General features: G+C 40.3%; 1 protein-coding gene and 1 non-coding gene across 2 annotated transcripts in view; both read right to left on the bottom strand.

The window, feature by feature from the left end:
* Window positions 1–5,707: 5,707 nt before the first annotated feature.
* LOC118019176 lies at window positions 5,708–5,816 on the bottom strand. Its single transcript, XR_004681607.1, has one exon. It is a non-coding gene; the product is annotated as a U6 spliceosomal RNA (small nuclear RNA).
* An 8,288-nt stretch (window positions 5,817–14,104) lies between these two features.
* LOC118019050 (inorganic pyrophosphatase) overlaps window positions 14,105–21,902 on the bottom strand; it is a 34,819-nt gene continuing 27,021 nt past the window's right edge. Inside the window, exons 8-11 of the mRNA XM_035017881.1 lie at window positions 21,768–21,853; window positions 15,975–16,044; window positions 14,900–14,942; window positions 14,105–14,277 (exon numbers count right to left, since the gene is read on the bottom strand). Coding sequence (XP_034873772.1) covers window positions 14,246–14,277; window positions 14,900–14,942; window positions 15,975–16,044; window positions 21,768–21,853 — 231 coding nt within the window. The 3' untranslated portion in view covers window positions 14,105–14,245. The remainder of the gene's footprint in view (window positions 14,278–14,899; window positions 14,943–15,974; window positions 16,045–21,767; window positions 21,854–21,902) is intronic.

Here is a 21,902-nt window from a genome sequence, read left to right on the forward strand (position 1 = left end):
CGTCCTTCCCAAGCATTTTCTCATTTAATTCTGAAGACAGCCCTACGAGATTGGTATTATTACTCTTAGTTTACAGATAGGAAAACTAAGTCAAGTGATAAGATGAATGATGTTTTTGGATAGTAAGACCCAATATCATAAACATTTCAGTTCTCCTTAAGTACAATTATAAATTTAACATAATTCCCATAAAAAAACTAATAGGATTAATAGATTTTGTGTGTGTGTTTTAAACTACCCTGTTTGGGGGCGCCTGGGTCGCTCAGTCGTTGGGCGTCTGCCTTCGGCTCAGGTCATGATCCCAGCGTCCTGGGATGGAGCCCCACATCGGGGCTCCCTGCTCAGCGGGGAGTCTGCTTGTCCCTCTGTCCCTCCCCCCTGCTCGTTCACTCTCTCTCTCTCATAAATAAATAAAATCTTTTTTTTTAAGATTTTATTTATTTATTTGACAGAGAGAGCGAACACAAGCAGGGGGAGAAGCAGGCTTCCCGCCGAGCAGGGAACCCGATGCGGGGCTCCATGCGGGGCTCCATGCGGGGCTCCATGCGGGGTCCATGCGGGGTCCATGCGGGGCTCGATCCCAGGACCCTGGGATCATGACCTGAGCCAAAGGCAGATGCTTAACAGCTGAGCCACCCAGGCGCCCCTAAATAAAGTCTTTAAAGAAAGCACTTTGGTACTAGTGCATGAAAAGCCAAACAAACCAATTAGAACAAAATATAGAAATAGACCCAAATATGTGCAGAAATAAGATTTAAGTGGCATCTGGCAACTGCAGTAATACTCAGAGGGAGCTGGATGGACAAGCTCACTACTTTCCCCCCTCTTTTAATCCTGTGAGTCTTCTGCATTGAGTTTGAATCTTGTCCAGACACAGAAAGCCATGGTCTGAGGCTCCTCCCCAGCTCTGGGTAAACCAGGAGAACTGTGTCCATAGGGCTTGGACCCCCCAGTGTGTGTACCCTGGAGGCATGGGGCTGCCCTAGCAAAAGCTGTTGCATTGGATTACTGGCCCTGATAGAAGGCTGGCTGCAAGAGGTCGGGGTGGGGGGTCCCAAACCACAAGGATGGCTTGGGGGGCTCAGGAGGAAGGACGGAGCACATAGGAAAATTATCAGGAGAGCTGCAAACTCTCCTTACCAAGTGGGCAGTCTTGAGCAAGTTGACAGATGCCCCAGGCCACAGGGTACCCAACTCAAAAATGAGTGAAAGAAGGATGTTGTACATGTAAGCAATTTTTCCAGAGTATGTTTTCAATAAATGTTTCAATTATATGTTTAAAAATAAATACTAAAAGGGTTGGGACAATAGGTAGTCAAAAACAAAACAAAACGAAAACCTAGGGGCGCCTGGGTGGCTCAGTCAGTTAAGCATCCAACTCTTGATCTCAGCTCAGGTCTTAATCTCAGGGTCATGAGTTCAAGCCTCACGTTGGGCTCCATGCTGGGCATGGAGCCTACTTAAAAACAAACAAACAAAAATATTGCCTAAACACTTAAGCAAAACATTTAGTTGTATTTGACTGGAAGGCTGTTTGAGCCCAGCCTTGCTTTCAAACATAACCACGTGTTTTCTTTTCGGAGTTTTCTATATTGATGTGTCTGGTTGTTTTGGTTTTTTTGTTTGTTTGGTTTTTGTCTGTTATGTCTTCATCAAAATAAGAAAGTAAACCTGTAATTCCTAACTGAAAAAAGAAAAGATTGACACATTCAACTACAGAAAAATAGGAAAGTTTTATATGACATATAGGCTGACATAACAGTGATGACACCATAAACCCAAAAGACAGCAAGTTGGGAAAAAATATGCATAATCACATCACAAGTGAAAGGTTAGTATGAAAAATACTAACTTGTTAGAAAGATAGGCAAGGAGGGGCACCTTGGCGGCTCTGTCGGTTGAGCGTTTGACTCTTGGTTTGGGCGCAGGTCATAATCTGGGGTCGCGGGATCAAGCCCTGCATCGGGCTCTGTACTTGGTTCGAGTCTGCTTGGAATTCTCCCTCTCTCCCTCTCCATCTGGCCCTCCCCCTGCTGACACACACACTCTCTCTCCAAAATAAATAAATCTCAAAAAAATTTTTAGAAATATAGGCAAAGAATAGGACCAGACAATTCACAGGAAAGAAATATAAATGGGTCTTTTAGGATAATAAACCAAAAATAGAAACAGAGGAATTTTATGTAATTCTCCCCACTCTGTTCTTACTCCCCTACACATGCTCAATACTATTAGGTAGACAGGACTCAGAAGCTAAAATAGAGATTGAAAGACATGTGTCAGTCATGGCTCTCCAGAGAAACAGAACCAGTAGTATATGTATATATACACACATACATATACATATATATATGGATATGTGTGTGTGTGTGTGTATACACACATAAATACATATATATGAGGAGATTTATTAGAGGACTTGGCTGACATGGTTATGGAAGCCAAGATATCCCAGATCTGCCATCTCAAGCTGGAGAACCAGGAAAGTTGGTGGTATGATTCAGTCCAAGCCTGAAGGCCTTGGAGTGAGAATTAGGGGGCTGCTGGTGTATGCCCTGGTGTCTGAAGTCCCTAGAACCAGGAGCTCTGATGTCTGAGGGTAGGAAAGGTGGATGACCCAGCTCAAGAAGAGAGAAAGAGAATTTGCCCTTCCTTTGCATTTTTGGCCGATTTGAATCCTCAAGGGATTGGGTGATGCCCACCCACACTGGTGAGGACAGATCTCTTTACTCAGTCTACTGAATCAAATGCTAATCTCTTCCAGAAACACTCTCACAGACACACCCAGAAATATTTTACCACCTACCTGGGCATCCCTTAGTCCAGTCAAGTTGATATGTAAAATAAACCATCCCAGCATCTATTGGAATTGTCAACATGGAGATAACGCGTGAGCCTGATAAATGCAGTTTTGGGGAATGGGTGCTGGACTGGAATGACCTAACGAGAGACAAGGAGAGGAAGAAATGGGGCAATGACCCTGGACAATGCCATTAGAAATGTGGCTGTGAAGGAGAGGAGAGACCGGGGATCCAAAAAGGCATAGATGATGAAAATTAATATTCTTTTCTGCTCAGTGGTAAAAACTGGAATACCATCTGTGTCAATATTTAAACGTTGGTTCAGATCTTGAGAAAATAAACATTTGACCTTTGTCATCTGGAGGATTTCATATAATGTTGATTAGAAAAATCATCCTGAAAAGCAGTCTATTTTATTTTATTTTATTTTATTTATTTTTTTAGAGCGGGAAAGAGGAGGGGCAGAGGGAGAGAGAGAATATTAAGTGGGCTCAGAGCAGAGCCTGGATGCAGGGCTCAATCTCAGACCCTGAGATCATGACCTGAGCTGAAATCAAGAGTCAGACACTTCACTGACTAAGCCAAACAGGCACCCCAAAAAGCAATCTATTTTAAAATTTGAGGAGATGAAGTGTTAAAATTCCCAAATGTTTCCCCTTTGACATCATCTAGAGGCAATTAGAAAAACATTTACTTCTTAAAGTAACTGTATGTTCCCCAGTTTACAAAGGAGTGGGAAAGGGCATTTAACTTGAAGTCCTTTCCTGAAATATGTTTTTATGAATTACTGTATATCTAGGTTCTAATTGACTTGGTCATTATAGTTACACAAACATAAGTTTTACCTTAGATTTCCCCCTGGCCAGGGAATCCTTCCAAAACTGAATGGGTTTTGGAGTCAGAAAAATCACTAAAAGAGAACTATTTTTTCTATTGTATTTTTATTCCAAATAAACTCCATGTCCTTCTGAATGGTATATTACTTTCTTCATCCCTTGTTATATCCTTGTAAGAGTTGAGGAACCTGATAAGCAAAAATGCCCCTTCCCTTACTCTTTTGAAGATGACTCAGGGAAAAAAAGGCAAATCAGAGCTCCCTGGTTCTTCAGTGAAATTATCTTCAACTCCCCGAAAAACTAGATCAAGGCATATACACTGTGATGGAGATTTTCAAGCCTTTTTTGTCCTGTTTGTATTAAGAATAATGCCTTATCTTTGTACCAGTGATTTTACATAATATCATTTCATTCCAATCAAATATAGCACTCTCAAAAAGAAAACAAAAATGGGCAAAGGGCTTGAACAGATCTGTAAATGGCCAAGAAACATGAAAAGATGCCCAACATCGTTAATCATCAGATAAATGCAAATCAAACTGACATAAGATACCATCTCACCCATTAGAATGGCTAGACTGAAAAACAAAACAGAGGGGCGCCTGGGTGGCTCAGTCGGTTAAGCGGCTGCCTTTGGCTCAGGTCATGATCCCAGGGTCCTGGGATTGAGCCCCGCGTCGGGCTCCCTGCTCGGTGGAGAGTCTGCTTCTCTCTCTCCCTCTGCCTGCCTCTCTGCCTACTTGTGCTCTCTCTCTATCTCTCTGTCAAATAAATGAAATCTTTGGGGAAAAAAAATTAAAAACAAAAAAACAAAACAGAAACAGAAAATAAGTGTTGGCAAGGAGGTGGAGATACCGGAACCCTTGGGCACTGCTGGTGGGAATGCAAAATGGTGCGGCCACTGTAGAAAACAGCATGCGGGTAGTTCACAAAGTTGGAAATAGAATTACCAGGATGCCTGGGTGGGTCAGTCAGTTTAGCGTCTGCCTTCCACTCAGGTCATGATCTCAGGGTCCTGGGATCGAGTCCCACATCGGGCTCCTTGCTCCACGGGGAGCCTGCTTCTCCCTCTGCTTGCCGCTCCCCCTGCTTGTGCTCGCTCGCTCTCTCTCATAAATAAATAAATAAATAAATAAAATCTTTAAAAAAAATAGAATTACTATCTGATCTAGCAATTCCATTTCTTTGGTATATATCCCAAAGAATTGAAAGCACGTCTCAAAGAGATTTTTGTACACCCATGTTCACAGGAGAATTATGAACAGTAGTCAAAAGGTGAAAGTAACCCAGGTGTCCATCAACAGATAAATGAATAAACAAAATGTGGTATGTACAAACAATGGATATTGTTCAGCCTTAAAAGGGAAGGAAATCTGGGGTGCCTGGGTGGCTCAGTTGGTTAAGCAACTGCCTTCGGCTCAGGTCATGATCCTGGAGTCCCAGGATCGAGTCCCACATCAGACTCCATGCTCAGCGGGGAGTCTGCTTCTCCCTCTGATCCTCCCCCTCTCATGCTCTCTGTCTCCCATTCTCTCTCTCAGATAAAATAAATTAAAAAAAAAAAAAAGGGAAGGAAATCAGACACATGCTACAACATGAATGAACCTTGAGGACATGCTAACTGAAATAAGCTAGTCACAAAAAGGTAAATACTATATGATTCCATTTATATATGAGGTACCTGGAATAGTCATATTCATAGAGACAGAAAATAGAATGGTAGTTGCCAGGGGCTTGGGGGAGGGGGAATGGGGAGTTGTTTAATGATTACAAAGTTTAAGTTTTGCAAGATAAAAAAAAATTCTGGAGATCTTTTCCTTAACATTGTGAATGTACTTAACATTATTGAACTGTACGCTTAAAAAATGGTTAAGATGATAAGTTTTTAAGTGGTAAAATACGTGTATTTTACCACATTTAAAAAGATTTTTTTTTTTTAAGTTTTATTTAACTAATGTCTACACCTAATGTGGGGCTCAGACTCAGACCCGAGATCAAGAGTCGCATGCTCCTCTGACTGAGACGGCCAGGTGGCTCTAAAAAAATTTTTTTTAATGCACATGTTTCATTTGGTGCCTCCAGCGTTTTCAGAATTTGCTTGTCATCCTTGTGCAGGGGCCATGCTGATCTTCTCTGTCTTCCGTTCCAATTTTAGTGTATGTGCTGCTGAAGTGAGCACGGAACCTCCCGCATCTTCAGCTTTCTGTGCCTGGTCCGTTTGGGCATCTCCATTTTCTGCAGGGTTATTCCCATCCTTGCCAGGATTGGCTTTCCCTTTTTTCTCTTTGGGTCCCTTCTTTCCCTTCTTTGAAGGACGCTTTCCAGGTGTAGGTTCTGGCTTTGGAAGAGCAGGTTTAGAGTTGGAGGCATCAGGATGAACTCATGTTTAGCTTAATATAGACACAGATGGCTGTACATGGAAATATTTATAGATATATGTATATACACAGGTTGGTATACACACATATATTTCCTTGCTCTGTCAGCTGAGAGGACCTAGAAGCAACAGCAACTCAGTAGCAGTGAGCACACCTAGCACCCAGATCTTGGCTTCTAATACCATTCTCCAATAAAAGGAACCAAGGCTCCTTGGAGAAATGGCTGATTCTAGGGCTGGGGCAGGGAATACACAAAAATAAAATTAAAAGGCAACCTATGGAATGGGAGAAATCTTTACCAATCATATATCCAATAAGGGATTAAAATATATAAAGAACTCATACAACTCAATAGCAAAAAACCAATCTGATTAAAAAATGGGCAGTGGATCTGAACAGACATGATTCCAAAGAAGACATACAGATGGCCAACAGGTACAACATCACTAGTCGTCAGGGAAATGTAAAACCATAATGAGATTAGTAGAATGGATTTTATCCATTTTTAGATAGATATTATCAAAAAGACAAGAGATAACAAGCGTTGGCGAGGATGTGGAGAAAAGGGCACCCTTGTACACTGTTGGTGGGAATGAAAACAATATGGAGGTTCCTCAAAAAATAAAAAACAGAACTATCATATGATCCAGCTATTCCATTTCTGGTGTATCCAAAGAAGATAAAAACACAATCTTAAAGAGATATCTGCAATCCCATGTTCACTGCAGCATTATTCACAATAGCCAAGATATGGAAACCACCTAAGTGCCCATCAATTGTTGAATGGATAAAGAAGATGTGATATGTATACACAGTGAAATATTCGTCATCCATGAGAAAGAAGGAAATCCTGCTACTTGTGACAACATGGATGAATTGGAGATATTATGCTGAGTGAAATAAACCAGAAAAAGATAAATACTGTATGATATCACTCATATATAGAATCCAAAAGAGCCAAACTCCTAGAAACAGAGTAGAGTGGTGGTTACCAGGGGCAGAGGGGTGGGGAAATAGGGAGATACTGGTCAAAGGGTACAAACTTCCAGTTATAAGATAAATACGTTCTGGGGATCTAAGGTAGAGCATGGTGATTATAGTTAATAACACTGTATTTTATACTTGAAAGTTGCTAAGAGAGTAGATCTTAAATGTTCTCACCACAAAAAAGAAATGGTGATCATGTGAGGTGACGTGATGGAGGTGTGAGCTGACGCAGCAATGGTGATCATTTTATACTGCATAAGTATATCTCATCAACATACTGTACACCTGAAACTTACAGTGTTATCTGTCCATGTTCTCTCAACCAAACTGGGAAAGAAAAAGATTGAAAGAGAGAGAGAGAATAAAAGGGAGAGGAAGGGAGAAATACGTGGTGGTATTTATGTATTTATGCTAAATGATTACTATTTATAGGGATGTATAAAAGAACGTTTTTTGAAAATGGGCCTGGAATCAGACTGCCTGGGTTTGAATCCCGGTTCCTCCACTTAACTCATTCTGTAACTTCGGATAACTTATGTAATCTTAATATGCCTAAAGTGGATAATGATAGTGTCTACCTCATTATGGTGTTTCTGGTAGCTAGTACAGATCCTGGCATATAGGATGTGTCTGATGAAGTTTGTTCAATAACTGACAGAGTGGATGAACTAATGACTTTTAGGAAGATTAAATAAGATTATATAATTTTAGTTCGCTGGCACAATCCAAACATTGATTAAAAGTTTCATCATCCTCTTCACCTTAGGATCCCTTCCTTTGCACGGGCTGTTCCGTCTGTCTGGAACACCTTTCCATCTCTTCTGTGCCTTATTGCTCAAGACCCAGGTCAAGCAAACTCCCCCTAGTCAGCCTTTTCCAGGTGGCCCCTTCTCGTATTGTCCCTCGACTTCTTTTCTACCATTAAAGCACCTCTGAGGTTGGTTTACACTGATTTTTGTTTTTTTCATGATGGCTTTATTGAGATGTAATTCACGTATAATAAAATTCACCCATTTGCAGTGTACAATTCAGTGATGTTCAGTATGTGCATAGAGTTGGGCAGTCATCACCCCAATTTTAGAATATTTTCACCATCCCCCAAAGAAACCCCATACCCATTAGCCCCACTCCCCCTCACTCCAGCCTCTGGCAAGCACTAGTGTACTTTCTGTCCCGATGGATTTTTCTATTCTAGACTTTCATGTAATGGACTCATACAAAACATGGCCTTTGTGTCTGACTTCTCTGACTCAGCACCATGTTTTCTAGGTTCATCCAAGTTGTAGCATGTGCCCGTAGTTCGTTCCTTTTCGTGGCTGAATAATACCTACTTCGTGGTTATACCACCTTTTACTTACCCACTCATCAGTTGATGGACGTTTGGGGTATTTACACTTTTTGGCTATCATGAATAATGCTGCTATGAACATAGGTACAAATTTTGTATGGACACATCTCTCTTGGTATATGCCTAGGGGTGGAATCGCTAGGTGATCTGGTAACACTATGTTGAACTTCTTGAGAAACTGCCTGTTTTCCAAGGTGGCTGCGCCATTTTGCATTCCCACCAGCAGTGTATGAGGAGGTCCAATTTCTCCATGTCTACGATCATTTTTTTAGTGTACCACCGTACCAGGGAACTTCTTGATGGCACAGAGTGTGAAATTGTGGTTTTCTGTCACCCCAGCTCTCAGCCCAGTGCCAGTCACAGAGAGAAACTTTGTCCCCACCTCTTCCCTGCTGCACAGGACTATAGCAGAGTCATAAAGACAGGATATCTGCCATGTTAAAATAGATGCTCAAGGTAGGAGTGGACTACTTTATTACACAAAATGCGGACACTGAGAAGTAAAAAGATCTGCCCGATGTCACACAGAGCCAGAGCCACAACTCAGGACTCAGGACTGGCGGCACGGAGCTCTTTCCTACCGTGCTCCACGAACTGCCTCTGAATTTACTCCAACACCAGAGGAGAATCAACTTTGGCTCCAGGGATCTGGTGCCAAAGCCCTAGGACGGAAGCCACAGATAGCAAATTGCCCTGCAATAGCATGTTTCTCTTCAAAATGCCTGGAAAGCCCACATTCAAAAACCACAGCATGTCTGTGTCTTTGAACCTATGAGTAACCTTGTGATTATTCACCCTCCAGTACAATTGAAGCTGCACGTCCCTGCGCAGAGTCTGCGCTGTGGCTTTAGGGCCCCTGGGCACAGGCTGCGTCCCCGGGGGCTGCCGGAGCCTCCGTGTGGAAGGCCATGCGTCACTCCACGATGGTGCCCTCTCAGACCCTCTGTGGAAGCGGGCAGGCACCAGCTGCTGGCTATCAACTGGAGTTGTACAACGACGCCGTCATGTTTCTGTTTGCAAAGGCGTTCCGAGAAGCATCAGGGTGTTCCTGAACTCCCGCTATGGACTCAGTGCTGTGCTGGGTGACAAGGCATAAACGTGGCCTCTGCCTATGAGGAGCTGGCAGGCTGTTTAGGGATCCCAGCTCCGTGCTCGCCATGTATTTTAACGAGCTAGGAGGAGAGACAGGGATGCTAGGGAGGTAGACCTGAAGCAGGAATGCGGGACAGCAATGCCATTGGCCTCGACAGGGAGGGAGCAGAGGGGCAGGCCAGGGCAGGATGGCCCCAGGTGCACGGGGCCAGCAGTGAGGAGCCGCACGCCCCGCTGGAACATCCACACTACTGCTCTAAGGTGGAGGTGCGGGTATCAGCTGGAAGAGGCCTTCCGGGGCACTCAGGTCAAGCCCCTTATTTCCCAAGAATGGAAGTTGTGCATGGAAGGTGACCCAGCCCGTGAGTCTCTTGAGACCCCCTGACAAAGTGCAGCCAGTATTATGTGGCTTGCCAGGTGAAAGAGGAGACCAGCTTGGCACTGGGGAGAGCCATGGGGCTGGGATGGTGTCACATTCCCAGCTCTTGGCAAAGGGCTGGGCCCAAGGCGCTTAGAGGCCTCAGGCAGGTCACGTGGCCTCCCTAGTTCCATGTTGCGAGGGAATTAAATGTGATGAAGTATATAAAGCATATAGAACAGGGCCTGATACTTATTTCGTAAGTACTCACAAATGGGAGCTATTTTAAAAAAAATTTTTTAAAGTAATCTCTGCACCCAATGTGGGGCTCAAACTCACAACCCTGAGATCAAGACACATGCTCTATTGATTGAGCCAGCCAGGTGCCCCCCAGATGGGAGCAATTTTTGTTGCTACTGTTGCTGTTGTAATTGTTTGCTGATTATCGCACGCTGATTGTATTACAACTTGCCGAGAACTCTTTCGCTAATTTGGGAGATTTATGACTAGAGCAATGGTTTCAAACATCGAGGTATGTTAGAATTACCTGAGGGGAACTGGTTCAAAATTAGATTTCAGGGCCTAGCCCCTCCCAGTTCTAATTCAGTAGGATATATATATATATATGTATATATATATATATATGTATGTATGTATATGTGTATATATATGTATGTATATATATATAATAAATATAAAGTGTTGTATCTACCATGTTATCTATATATGTTATCTGTCATATATAATATGTATATTATATATATTGTATGTATTTACTTATTTTTTATAACTATCTCAGGTGATTCAGTGCTGGTGGCTCAAGGACCACAGGGAGAGAGGCTGCCTTGCGGACCCTGCTTCTTCCACGCTTATCTCTACGTTCCCACCCCCTGAGATAATCCTTGTTAACTGTGGTTGGTTTTGTTTGTTTCCAGAAATTGTCTATGCCCTTACAAGCATATCCTCTAATACATCTCTTTTCCCCCATGCTCACTTTGTGAAAAACACAAATAGGATCACAGGATAGAGCGGGGATTGGCAAATGTTTTCAGTAACATGTCGAACAGTAAATATTTTCGGCTTTGCTGGCCCTGTGGTCTCTGTCCCAACTACCAACTGCCCATTGTAGCTTGAAGGCAGCCACAACAATTCGCAAATGAATGGGCGCGGCTGTGCTCCAGGGCCGCTTCGGTTGCCAGCCGGGCAGCAGGCGGGATTTGGCCTGCCAGCCACAGTTGGCCGCTACAGAGTACAACCATCACTCGGATGTTCGGAGTATCTTTTCCCTGTCAGCCCATGCAGTGACTTTATTCTTTAACTGCTACGTGGTACTGAGAACATATTTAGCCACTTCTCAACTGGACAATTAGGTATTTTTCCAGGTTTTGCTGCACTAAACAAAGCTTCCATACCCTGTGCGCTCGGTTGACTATTCTTTTGTCAACTGGAATGAATTCTCAGAGCAGAATTGCTGACTCAAAGGGTAAGTGTGAGTTTAAAATTTTGACAGAGACTGCCAGATTGATATCAGGCTCCTTTTTAAATTCAGATTGCCACATAACCTTGTGATTTTCATTGCTTAATCTTACTTCTGGTGAATATTTTCTGTTAGTTTAAAGGTTTTGTAATAACAAAAGGAAAGATTCCAAAGACCGACAGAGGGAACAATGAACTATGTGGCAACGGACTCCAGTTGCCAAATTCTTTAATAAATACTTGCCTACCATGGAGCGATTTGCACAGCATTCTTGTCCATGTAGAAGCAAATTCCCTTCTGCCCAGACTCCCAGAAAGCAGTAGGGGCAGCTCTTTCTCAATGTAAAGAACATTCTGTGCAAAAGCACAATTTAAGCCCTTGCAGAGCAAATATGCGGATCAGATAGGACATAACTGCTTTACAGCTACAGCCCACGCACGCTTAGGCTCCACGATGGTAAAGATGGACTGGATTTCCAATGGGAGTTCTCCATCAGACCCTTTACACAGCTGGGCCAATGTTTCAGATTCTCTTACCTGGAAAAATGCACTGATCACACTCACTGTTGTTGAGATTACAATTATGAACAATCAGCCTCCATTGAGCCTCTGCTATGACCCTGGCACCGGGGAAGTCCTTCACCTACATTCCTTCCACCCTGTGAGGATGGCGTCATGACCATCTTACAGATGGAAAAACTAAAGCTCAAGTAGGTTAAGTAATTTAACCATGGTGATAGAGTCAGATTTGACTTCCAAGACCACGGGAAAAAATACAATCATTTACTGCATTGAAACGTAGCAAAAACCTTGATGACTGATCCTAACTATTGGACCAATTCTTAGGAAGTGCTGCACATTGTATAATCTTTCATTACAAAATCTATTTCTCATCCTGACAAATAAATCACCTTCAGAAATCACATACGACTGTGACTGAGGCAACGTTTAGAAATAGACTTACAAAGGGAGTAAGAAATATTCTAAAATCTGAATGCTGACATTTCTGATTCTGGTCCAGACAAGATGGCATAGACCCATTTTTGCCCGCTCTTCATGGCTAAGCACAGCTACAAACCCTGGAAATGGCAAGAGACAACCAAAGGAAAACTCTGAAAGGTGATCAAGAAGGCAAGCTGGTTTGGGACCAGGACCAGAGAGCAGAACAGTGGCAGGGGCATGTGTGTCCTACCACCCATGGGAGGGTCCTTCCCAACCCTTGACCTAGCAATGGAAGGCAGCCCAGATAGGCTCATTCCTCCCCCTTAGAGAATGGGAGTCTGTCTGGTGGCATGACACCAGCTGACAAGGGGGAGCACTGGGAGTCCAGCCAGGAATAAGCCACCACAGAGGTATTCTCCTTCCAGACAGACTCCCTCTCTCCCCCTAGAGTTTCCTGGGTGGGTGGGCGGGCTGAGCCCGAGGGAGAAACCTAGCTATTGCAGGTGGACTAGTCCAGGAAGCCTCTTTATCCCTGCAGCCTAAAGCAAGACTCTCCCACCCAGGGCACTAGCTCAGTAGGGTGGGCTGGGAGGACCAGTTGGGGGACCCACACACCCTCCCTCGACCAAAAGATGCCCACCAGCACCTTGAGGCAGCACCTGCAGGAACCAACAGAAGCCCCAAAGGCACTAGAGAAAACCAAACATACCAGAGTAACAGTGCGAAGTGCTGAAAATTAAGCCGCCATTGAAACCACGGTCCACAAAGTAAGCCGAGCCCCATGCACTAGCCCTCAGTGGGGATGCCTGCTAAAATACAGGATTTACATAGGACCATAATAGACAAAATGTCTAGGACACAACTAACCCATCATACTGTGAACGAAGAAAATCACAACTTGAGTGAAAAAAGATAATGGACGCCAACAGTGATGATCTTGACAAGGATTTTAAAGTAGCCATCTTAAAACTGCAGTTAAGACTGTCAATTAGAAATTCCCTTGAAATAAATTAAAAAATAGAAAACCTTGGCAAAGAAATAGAAATTATAAGAAAGAACCGAATGGAAACTATAGAACTAATAATACAGTAACTTAACAGTTCCATAATAACACCTGCTGGGTAGGTTCACTGTGAACGTGGAGATGACAGAGGACAGGCTCCATGAACTCTAGGACAGAACAACACAACTCACCCAGTCTGAAACAGAGAGAAAATAGACTGGAAAAACAAAACAAAGCCTACGGACCCATGGACAACACGGGATGTGTTGTTAGCACTGTTCAGTGTTTTGGGGCACCTGGGTGGCTCAGTCAGTTAAGCGTATGCCTTCAGCTCACAGGTCATGATCTCAAGCCCTGCATGGGGCTCCCTGCTCAGCAGGGAGTCTGCATCTCCCTCTCCCTCTGCCCCTCCCCCCCACTTGTACTCTCTTGCTCTCTCAAATAAATAAAATTTTTTTTAAAGATTTTACTTATTAGAGAGAGAACGAGAGAGAGCATGAGCTAGGAATTAGTAAGAATATAGCATCAAGACTACTTTAAACATAAGGGATTTCATTCTCGGGTTCCTAAAAATAAAGTCAGTTTTAGTCTAATAATTATGAAATTGAATTATAAGATCATTGATAGAAAACAAACACCAAACAGCACCCATGCCCACTTGGTAACATCAGGCTTCAGAGTAAAGTAAAAATATTATAAATGAAGTTTCAGCAAAATAATTTTATTTTCTAACACATGGTAAACATATACATCCAACATGCATTTGTCTTGCACATTTATTCACAAATGATTTCCAAATTACAACAACTGCTTTGATATTGAAACATGTACTAACAGTTATCTTAGTTGAGATATGAAAAATGCTTTTAGATGCAGAACATTCTGGATATACTGGTCGCAGCAGAATTTGCTTTAGTTAGATTAGTTCTATGAATTTAAAGCTTTGAAAAGCTACTACTTTTGCATCTAATACTCCGGATGAATAAGATGCAGCAACATCAGCTTGTATTCCACAGAATATTCATTAGTTTTTCTGGTGATGGAACCACTTATCCACTGCATTCAGAGAAAAGAAAACCAAATTAGAATCTCTTATTAAGAATCAAAATTAAAAATAATAAAAAAAGAATCAAGATACACCCAAAATATAACAAAGAATACCATACTTGCTTTAATGTATCCTACCATAGATTACCTTAAAACAAACTTACACCTGAAGTTTCACTACAGCAAAAACAGGTAATTTATCACAGTGTTTTCTTCTGGGCTTTCTCACTCTTGATACTAATCAATAAACATGTGATTCTCACCAGAAGAACCTTACAGAGAATTCTAAATGTAAAGGGGGAGAAAGCTGTTTTCTGGGTGAAGCAGCTGGTGGCCAGAGGGGGGATCCAGAGCCCCACCTGCTCCACCATCCATGAGGCATCTACCCGGAACCCAGAGGAGAAGAGCGGGTCATGGTTTGGAAACTGCTGTGATGGGGGTTGGCGTGAAGGGTGGCGTTAACAGCCATCCTTCTTCCCACAGACATTATGGAACTCTAAAAATGTTTCTTCTTCCCTTCCTTCTCTTTCTCTGTGGATGTGGTGTGTAAGATAAATCTGTAGATACAGCTATAATTTTCCCACACGTACACACAATGTTTAGTGTAATTTTACTAGAATATAGATCTTACCATCTGTTGGTACTGTGCAGGCAGATTCGCATGGTGGTGGTAACTAAAATAAAATATTAAAATGTATTAGTCTAATTCCAGAAAAAAAATAATCTAAAAAAGTATACCAACACAAAAATCTTAAAAGAATATGAACAGATGGTAACTTCCCCAATTTTTAGGTTCTAAAAATAATTTATAATATATAGGAACAAGGCAAGGTTCACTCTACTGCCAAAAAACAAATTCAGGCCCTTAGCTTTTGACTGCACACAGGAGGATAAATAAAAAGAAATGTTGTTTGAAATAACTGATTGATGCATATATAATGAATTTATATATATACACACATATACATAAAAAGTAGGCAGAGTGTTCTCATTGAAAAGTTATGATTGTTAACCAGTGGTTTTTCCCTTCCAACTTTTCTTATTCACCTCAACTTTGTCAGGATTCATATATAAAGATAAATCTAAATGTACTGGCTTCATTGTTAAATTATTCTTTTTCCTTGGACTACACCACACTTACAAGGCAATAAAAAGTCAGACTTCATTTTCTTTTCCTTATTTAATATAGTAAATGAGAATAATTTAAGATTATCTATTTCAGTCTTTTGGTTAACCCAAATCAAATAAAAATAATACAAAGGCAAAATTATTTCTTTCATGAATAGTTTACTACCTCACAAGAAAGTCTTTTCTAGGGGTTATGAACCACTCCTGCATGGTGCCTGAAACCTGACCACTTTCTTAGTCCTTGCTATAACCAAGTCAAGTAAGTTCCCATTAATTCTTTTGGAAGAAGGGCTTATGATAGGCACACGGGATTTGGATTAGTCACTACCTTCTGGAATCATTTTGATAGTTACAATTGTACTATTTTCCCATTTAGAGTTGACTAGGCCCCTTCTCAGCTTCTCCCTTCAGTCAAATGTCCACTTGTGTGTGTTCATGGTTTGTAATTTCAAGACTTCACACAATAACATGCATAGGGGAACTCCAATATTTGTTGAAAGAAGTACTTTCCCTCCCCATTGGCATCATTTTTTTTTAGCCACCAAGTATGTTCTTTTTCAAGGAAAACTTTTACGTACAGCATCCACAATAGCTTTGGCAGCATCGGGATCACACTTGAAGGGGCTCTCAGACACTGTAGTATTCATGCTATTAAATAAAACAAAAGTAGTCATGAGTCACAGTAACAAAACTTGTCTCTTCATAGTTAAAAAGCAACAGATAGAGATGGTAGGCCAGATGGGATTCAAGTTTGGTTTACTTGAATCTCAAGTTGTAGGATACAAAATCAATATATACAAAAATCTGTTGTATTTTCCATACACTAATAATAAACTATCAGAAAGAAAAACTAAAGAAAACAATAACATTTACAGTTACATCAAAAAGAAAATACCTAGGAATAAATTTTTTTTTAAAGTAATTTCCATGTCCAACGTGGGGCTCAAATTCACGACCCCGAGATGAAGAGCCGCATGCTCTGAGCCAGCCAGCCAGGCACCCCAATTTGGGTGGGAAAGATGTATACACTGAAAACTAATAAAAAGAGATTGAGGAAGACACAAATAAATGGAAAGATAGTCCACGGTCATGGACTGGAAGAATTAATATGGTCAAAATATTCATACTACCCAAAGCAATCCACAGATTCAACGCAATCCCTATCAAAATTCAGTGGCATTTTTTCACAGAAACAGGACAAACCTAAAATTTGTGTGAAGCCACAAAAGACCCTGAATAGCCAAAACAATTTTGAGAAATAAAAGCAAAGCTGGAGGCCTCATACTTTCTGATTTCACGCCACAGTAATCAGAACAGTATGGTATTGGCATAAAAACAGATACACAGATCAAAGGAACAGGACAGAGAGCCCAGAAATAAAACCCATTCATATAAGGTCAATTAATTTACGATAAAGAAGCCAAGAATATACAATAAGAAAAGGACAGTCTCTTCAATAAACGGTGTTGGAAAAACTGGACAGCCAAACGCAAAAGAATGAAACTGGACCACTATCTTACATCATACACAAATATTAAATCAAAATAGGTGAGACTTGAATATAAGACCTGAAACCATAAAACTCCTAGAAGAAAACATAGGCAGTAAGCTCCTTGACATCAGTCTTGGGGATAAATTTTTGGATTTATCCAAAAGGCAAAGGCAAAAGCAAAAATAAACAAGTGGGACCATATCAAACTAAAAAGCTTCTGCACAGCAAAGGGAATCATCAACAAAATGAAAAGGCAACCTACTAAATGGGAGAAAATATCTGCAAAGCATATATCTGATAAGGGGTTAAGATCTAAAATATATAAAGAACTCATACAACAATAGCAAACAAACAATCTGATTAAAAAATGGGTAAGAGGATTGGATAGGAAATTTTCCAAAGAAGACCTACAGATGACCAACAGGTACATGAAAAGGTGATCAACATCACTCATCATCAGGGAAATGCAAATCAAAACCACAGTGAGATGTCACCTCACACCTGTTAGAATGGCTATTATCAACAAGGTAAGAAATAACAAATGTCAGTAGGATGTAGAAAACAATGAAGCCCTTGTGCACTGTTGGTGGAAATGCAAATTGGAGCAGCCACTACAGAAAACAGTAGGAAGGGTCCTCAAAAAATTAAAAGAACTACCCTATGATCCAGCAATTCCACTTCAAGTATTTACCTGAAGAAAGCAAAAACATGAAATAGAAAACATATATGCACCCTCATGTTCACTGCAGCCTGATTTACAACAAGACATGGACACAACCTAAAGGTTTGTGATTCACCAATGAATGAATGGATAAAGAAATGTAGTTAATGTAGTATATATACACAATGGAATATTAGCCATAAAAGAGAATGAAATCTTGCCATTTGTGACAACATAGCTGGAACTTGAGGGCATTATGCTAAATGAAGTAAGTCACACAGAAAAAGAGAAGTATCATATGATCTCACTTATATATGGAATCTAAAACAAAACAAAACAAAACAAAACCAAGTTCATGGATATAGAGAACATATTGGTGGTTACCTGAGGTGAGGTGAAGGATGGATGGTGAAGGCGGTCAAAGGTGCCAATTTTCAGTTACAACTAAGTCGTGTATGTAATGTACAAGCACAGTAACTATAGTTAATAATACCATATTGCATATTTGAAAGTAGCTAGGAAAGTGGATCTTGAAAGTTCTCATATCAAGAAAAAAAATGTTGTAACTGTGTGGTGATGGATGTTAATTGGACTTATGGTGATCATTTTGCAATAAATACAAATATCGAATCATTACACTATATACCTGAAACTAACATAATATTATGTCAATTATACCCCAATGAAAAATAATTTTTTGAAAGTTGAAGATGGTAAATCAGATGAAATTCAAGTTTGATTCAGTGGAAAGCTTTCTCACCTATAGTAAATATTCTCTTTATTTTGCCAAGGTATAGTTATTCTTGTTGCCAATTTTATTCAAGTACCTAAGCAAGTTCAAATTTAGAAATCTAAGACTGAATGCCCTGTAATTCTCACTGAAATAACTAAGAAATGCAAATTAAGATGAGAAACCTATCTTTCCAAATTAGACAAAAGCAAAAAATCCTATCAGTTCCTGTCAGTGCTGGTGAAGCATCTGAGATAAACTGTCCTAGTGGGAGCAACACTTGGTTCTTGGAGAAACATTTCTGGAAAATACGCTGATAAACTATGTCCAAACCTTCTAAAAAGTCCATGTGCTTTGATAGAGAAGTTCTACCTCTCAGAATTCAAACAGATTTAAACAATGATCTATAAATGTTCAATATATGCCATCTCACCATTGATAAGAATGAAAAGCTGAAAGTAACCAAAATGTCCAGCAATGGGGATGATTAAAAATGGTGTATCTAGGAGGTGGGATATTATACAGAGATGGAATGTTACATAATATTATAAAAATATTTTTAATGATATGAGGAAATACTTAGAGTGTTAAATGTTTAAAAAATCATAAAACATGGGGCACCTGGTGGCTCAGTAGGTTAAGCATCTGCCTTTGGCTCAGGTCATGATCCCAGCGTCCTGGGATCAAGCCCTGAGTCAGGCTCTCTGCTCAGTGGGGAGCCTGCTTCTCCCCCTCCCTCTGCCTGCCGTTCCCCCTGCTTGTGCTCTCTCTCTCTGTCAAATAAATAAATAAAAATCTTTTTAAAAAATAAATTAAAAACTTAAAAATCGTAAAACAAATTATACATGCAATATAATCCTAATTATTTTTTAAAGTATTACACATACACACGAGGACTGTAAAAAAAAAAAAAAAAACTCTAAATGTTAATAGGAATATCTATGGAAAAACTGATAAGGAGGACTTTTTAAAAATATAGGCTTTGTTTTTGTTTATCCATAGTTCAAAATTTCCTATATATAAATTATTATAGTACTAGTATAACATGGGTATGATAAGAGATAGTCTACTAAAATGAAAAAGGAAATATCTGCAGTTATCTGTTACTTAACATGCATTAAGGTCATTTCTATAGAAATAAGACACCACAAAAATTGAGAACTTAAAAGCAATGTCTTACGATTGTGCATTTTCACACAAATGTATAACTGCTCACTTTTTCTTCTGTTTCTGGAAAGACAGTGTTTTCACTTTATAGGACATTATCCTGACTCACAGAACAGAAGATGCCTGAGAATTATTTTTATACATTAGGGTTTTCCCATACTCAGAAAAAAATCTTACTGCCCAGATAACTTTTGACATTTAAAAAAATGAATATAATACACACACACACACACATATATATATAGTTAGAAAATTCAGAAAGTCATAAAATGAAAGCCTTCCTCTCCTCTCCAGATGGTTGTCTTCAAAGGCAATTATAATTTATAGTTCTTCCCCCCCCCAAAAAAATTTAGATATAAATACATAGATGCTGGTATTATGTGTGGGGGGGTGTTTATCTTGCATAAATAGGATCATATTAAATATACTACTTGGAACTTTGCTTTTCTCCCTTTATTTTGGGTATCCTTCCATATCAATATATATAGATAATCTTGTAATGTCCTATACATACACTGGTAAATGTTCTAGTATATAGATGTACTTAACCATTACATTTTTTTCCTAACATTTTGCTATTATAAATGACATAATGAACATCCTTATACATGGATCTTGGTGAACTGTGGATATATTCCTAGCAGTGGTGGTGTGAAGAAATACATGCAATTTTAATTTTTCTACTGGATCCTGTCAAATTGCCCTTCACAAAGGTATACCCATTTATACGCTCAACAGCTACATATGTATGTTCTTGGTATCCCTCGCTATCATCTGATTTTTTTTTTAACATTTGCAAATGTAATGGGTCATATCATTATCTTGCTGAATTGCATTTTAAATTATGAGTGAGACTATGCAGCTTCTTTTATGTAAATTTCCTTCTCCTACCTTTAATCTTTATCTTACCAACTTGAACAAGCTATTTATATATTAAAGAATTTAGCCCTTCATTGTATTTTGTTTAAAAAAAAAAAAAAAAAGAACGGGGAAAAATTGTCTCCTGACACATAAAAATATCACAAGTAAACCTTTCTTGTATGGATTTTGAGTTTGTGCTCTGTTTGGAAAGGCCTTTCCTGCTAATAAAGAAATTCACTTAGGGGCGCCTGTGGCTCAGTCAGTTAAGCGGGCCACTTTTGGCTCAGGAGATGGATCTCAGGGTCCTGGGATGGAGCCCCTTGTCAGGCTTCCCTGCTCAGGGGGGAGCCTTCTTCTCCCTCTGCTCATGCTCTTTCTCAAATAAATAAAATCTTTAAAAAAAGAAAAAGAAATTCACTTCTACTTTTTCTAGAATTTTCCACATCAAAATTTATGTGTCTGGCATTAAATACTGATGTAAGACAAAGGCTGTAAACTCAAACACCAACAGACTGCACCCAATTAACATAAGGGTGTAGAGAAGCTAACTGTAAGAAAATGTGCTGAGCTGCTTCTGAGGGGTGCTCCTAGAGCACCTGCCTGGTCACAGCACCTCTTAAAAACAAAACAGAACAGCCAGAACATGGTGATGGTGGTTGCCAGGGTGCATCTCTGGCAAGGAGTATATGGAGCCAGATAGGGATCTAGCCTGTTTTCTTCCTAAACAGCCAGTGGGTCCAAAACCATTCATCCGTAATACTTTGTTATAAACTAATACATGTTTGGGTCTACCAAACTCTAAAGGACTGAGTGATTTGACTTTCTTCTTCAATATCAAACTTTCAGGAAAACAGTATTGTACATTTTCACACAAATGTCTAACTGCTCACTTTTTCTTCTGTTTCCCTGCTGAGTGCAGAGCCTGATGCAGGGCTCGATCTCACCACCCCAAGATCATGACCTGAGCAGAAATCCAGAGTTGGCCGTTTAAACGACTGAGCCACCCAGGCAACCCCCCTACATCTGTTACATGCTTGGCAGATATTTAACTGCTCGATAAATATAAGCTATAATTATTAGCAGTAATAAATTTTGTGTGCACGGTAGATACTGGTTAAGCTGCAATGCATCTTCTATATTTATATCAGAGAAAAACTCTTGCACTCAAAATTATTTTACTCACTACATTCTGAGCACCCCGATGTTAGGAAGCCTTTCCAGTTACCCTCACAAAGCTCTGATCTCACTGCCCCCTTTATACTTTTAGTTTGTACTTGTTCAGAGAGTATCTTATGAGTACGTCTCAGTTGCTTACCTATCTACCTTCCCACTCCCTTTAGCACTGACTGACAAAACCAGTTCTCTCTTTTCTAAGGGAATGTGTGCTTATGTCATTAAAACCTTTGGAGCAAACTGGTCTGCTTTTTGTGTTAAACATGCAGAGAAGAGTTACTGCTTACCAACTGATTCCCTTTCCATCGGTTTTCTTTGTCACTAATGCTCTCCAATGGTCATGAGTGCTTTTAATAATATCAATTGCAAAATCCTGTAATTGGAAGAGATATGCATTACAATGACAGGTAAGTGTTCTTTCC

The sequence above is a fragment of the Mirounga leonina genome, unplaced genomic scaffold, assembly GCF_011800145.1.
Source record: "Mirounga leonina isolate KUSES-001 unplaced genomic scaffold, KU_Mleo_1.0 Mir_107, whole genome shotgun sequence".
Taxonomy (NCBI): Eukaryota; Metazoa; Chordata; class Mammalia; order Carnivora; family Phocidae; genus Mirounga; species Mirounga leonina.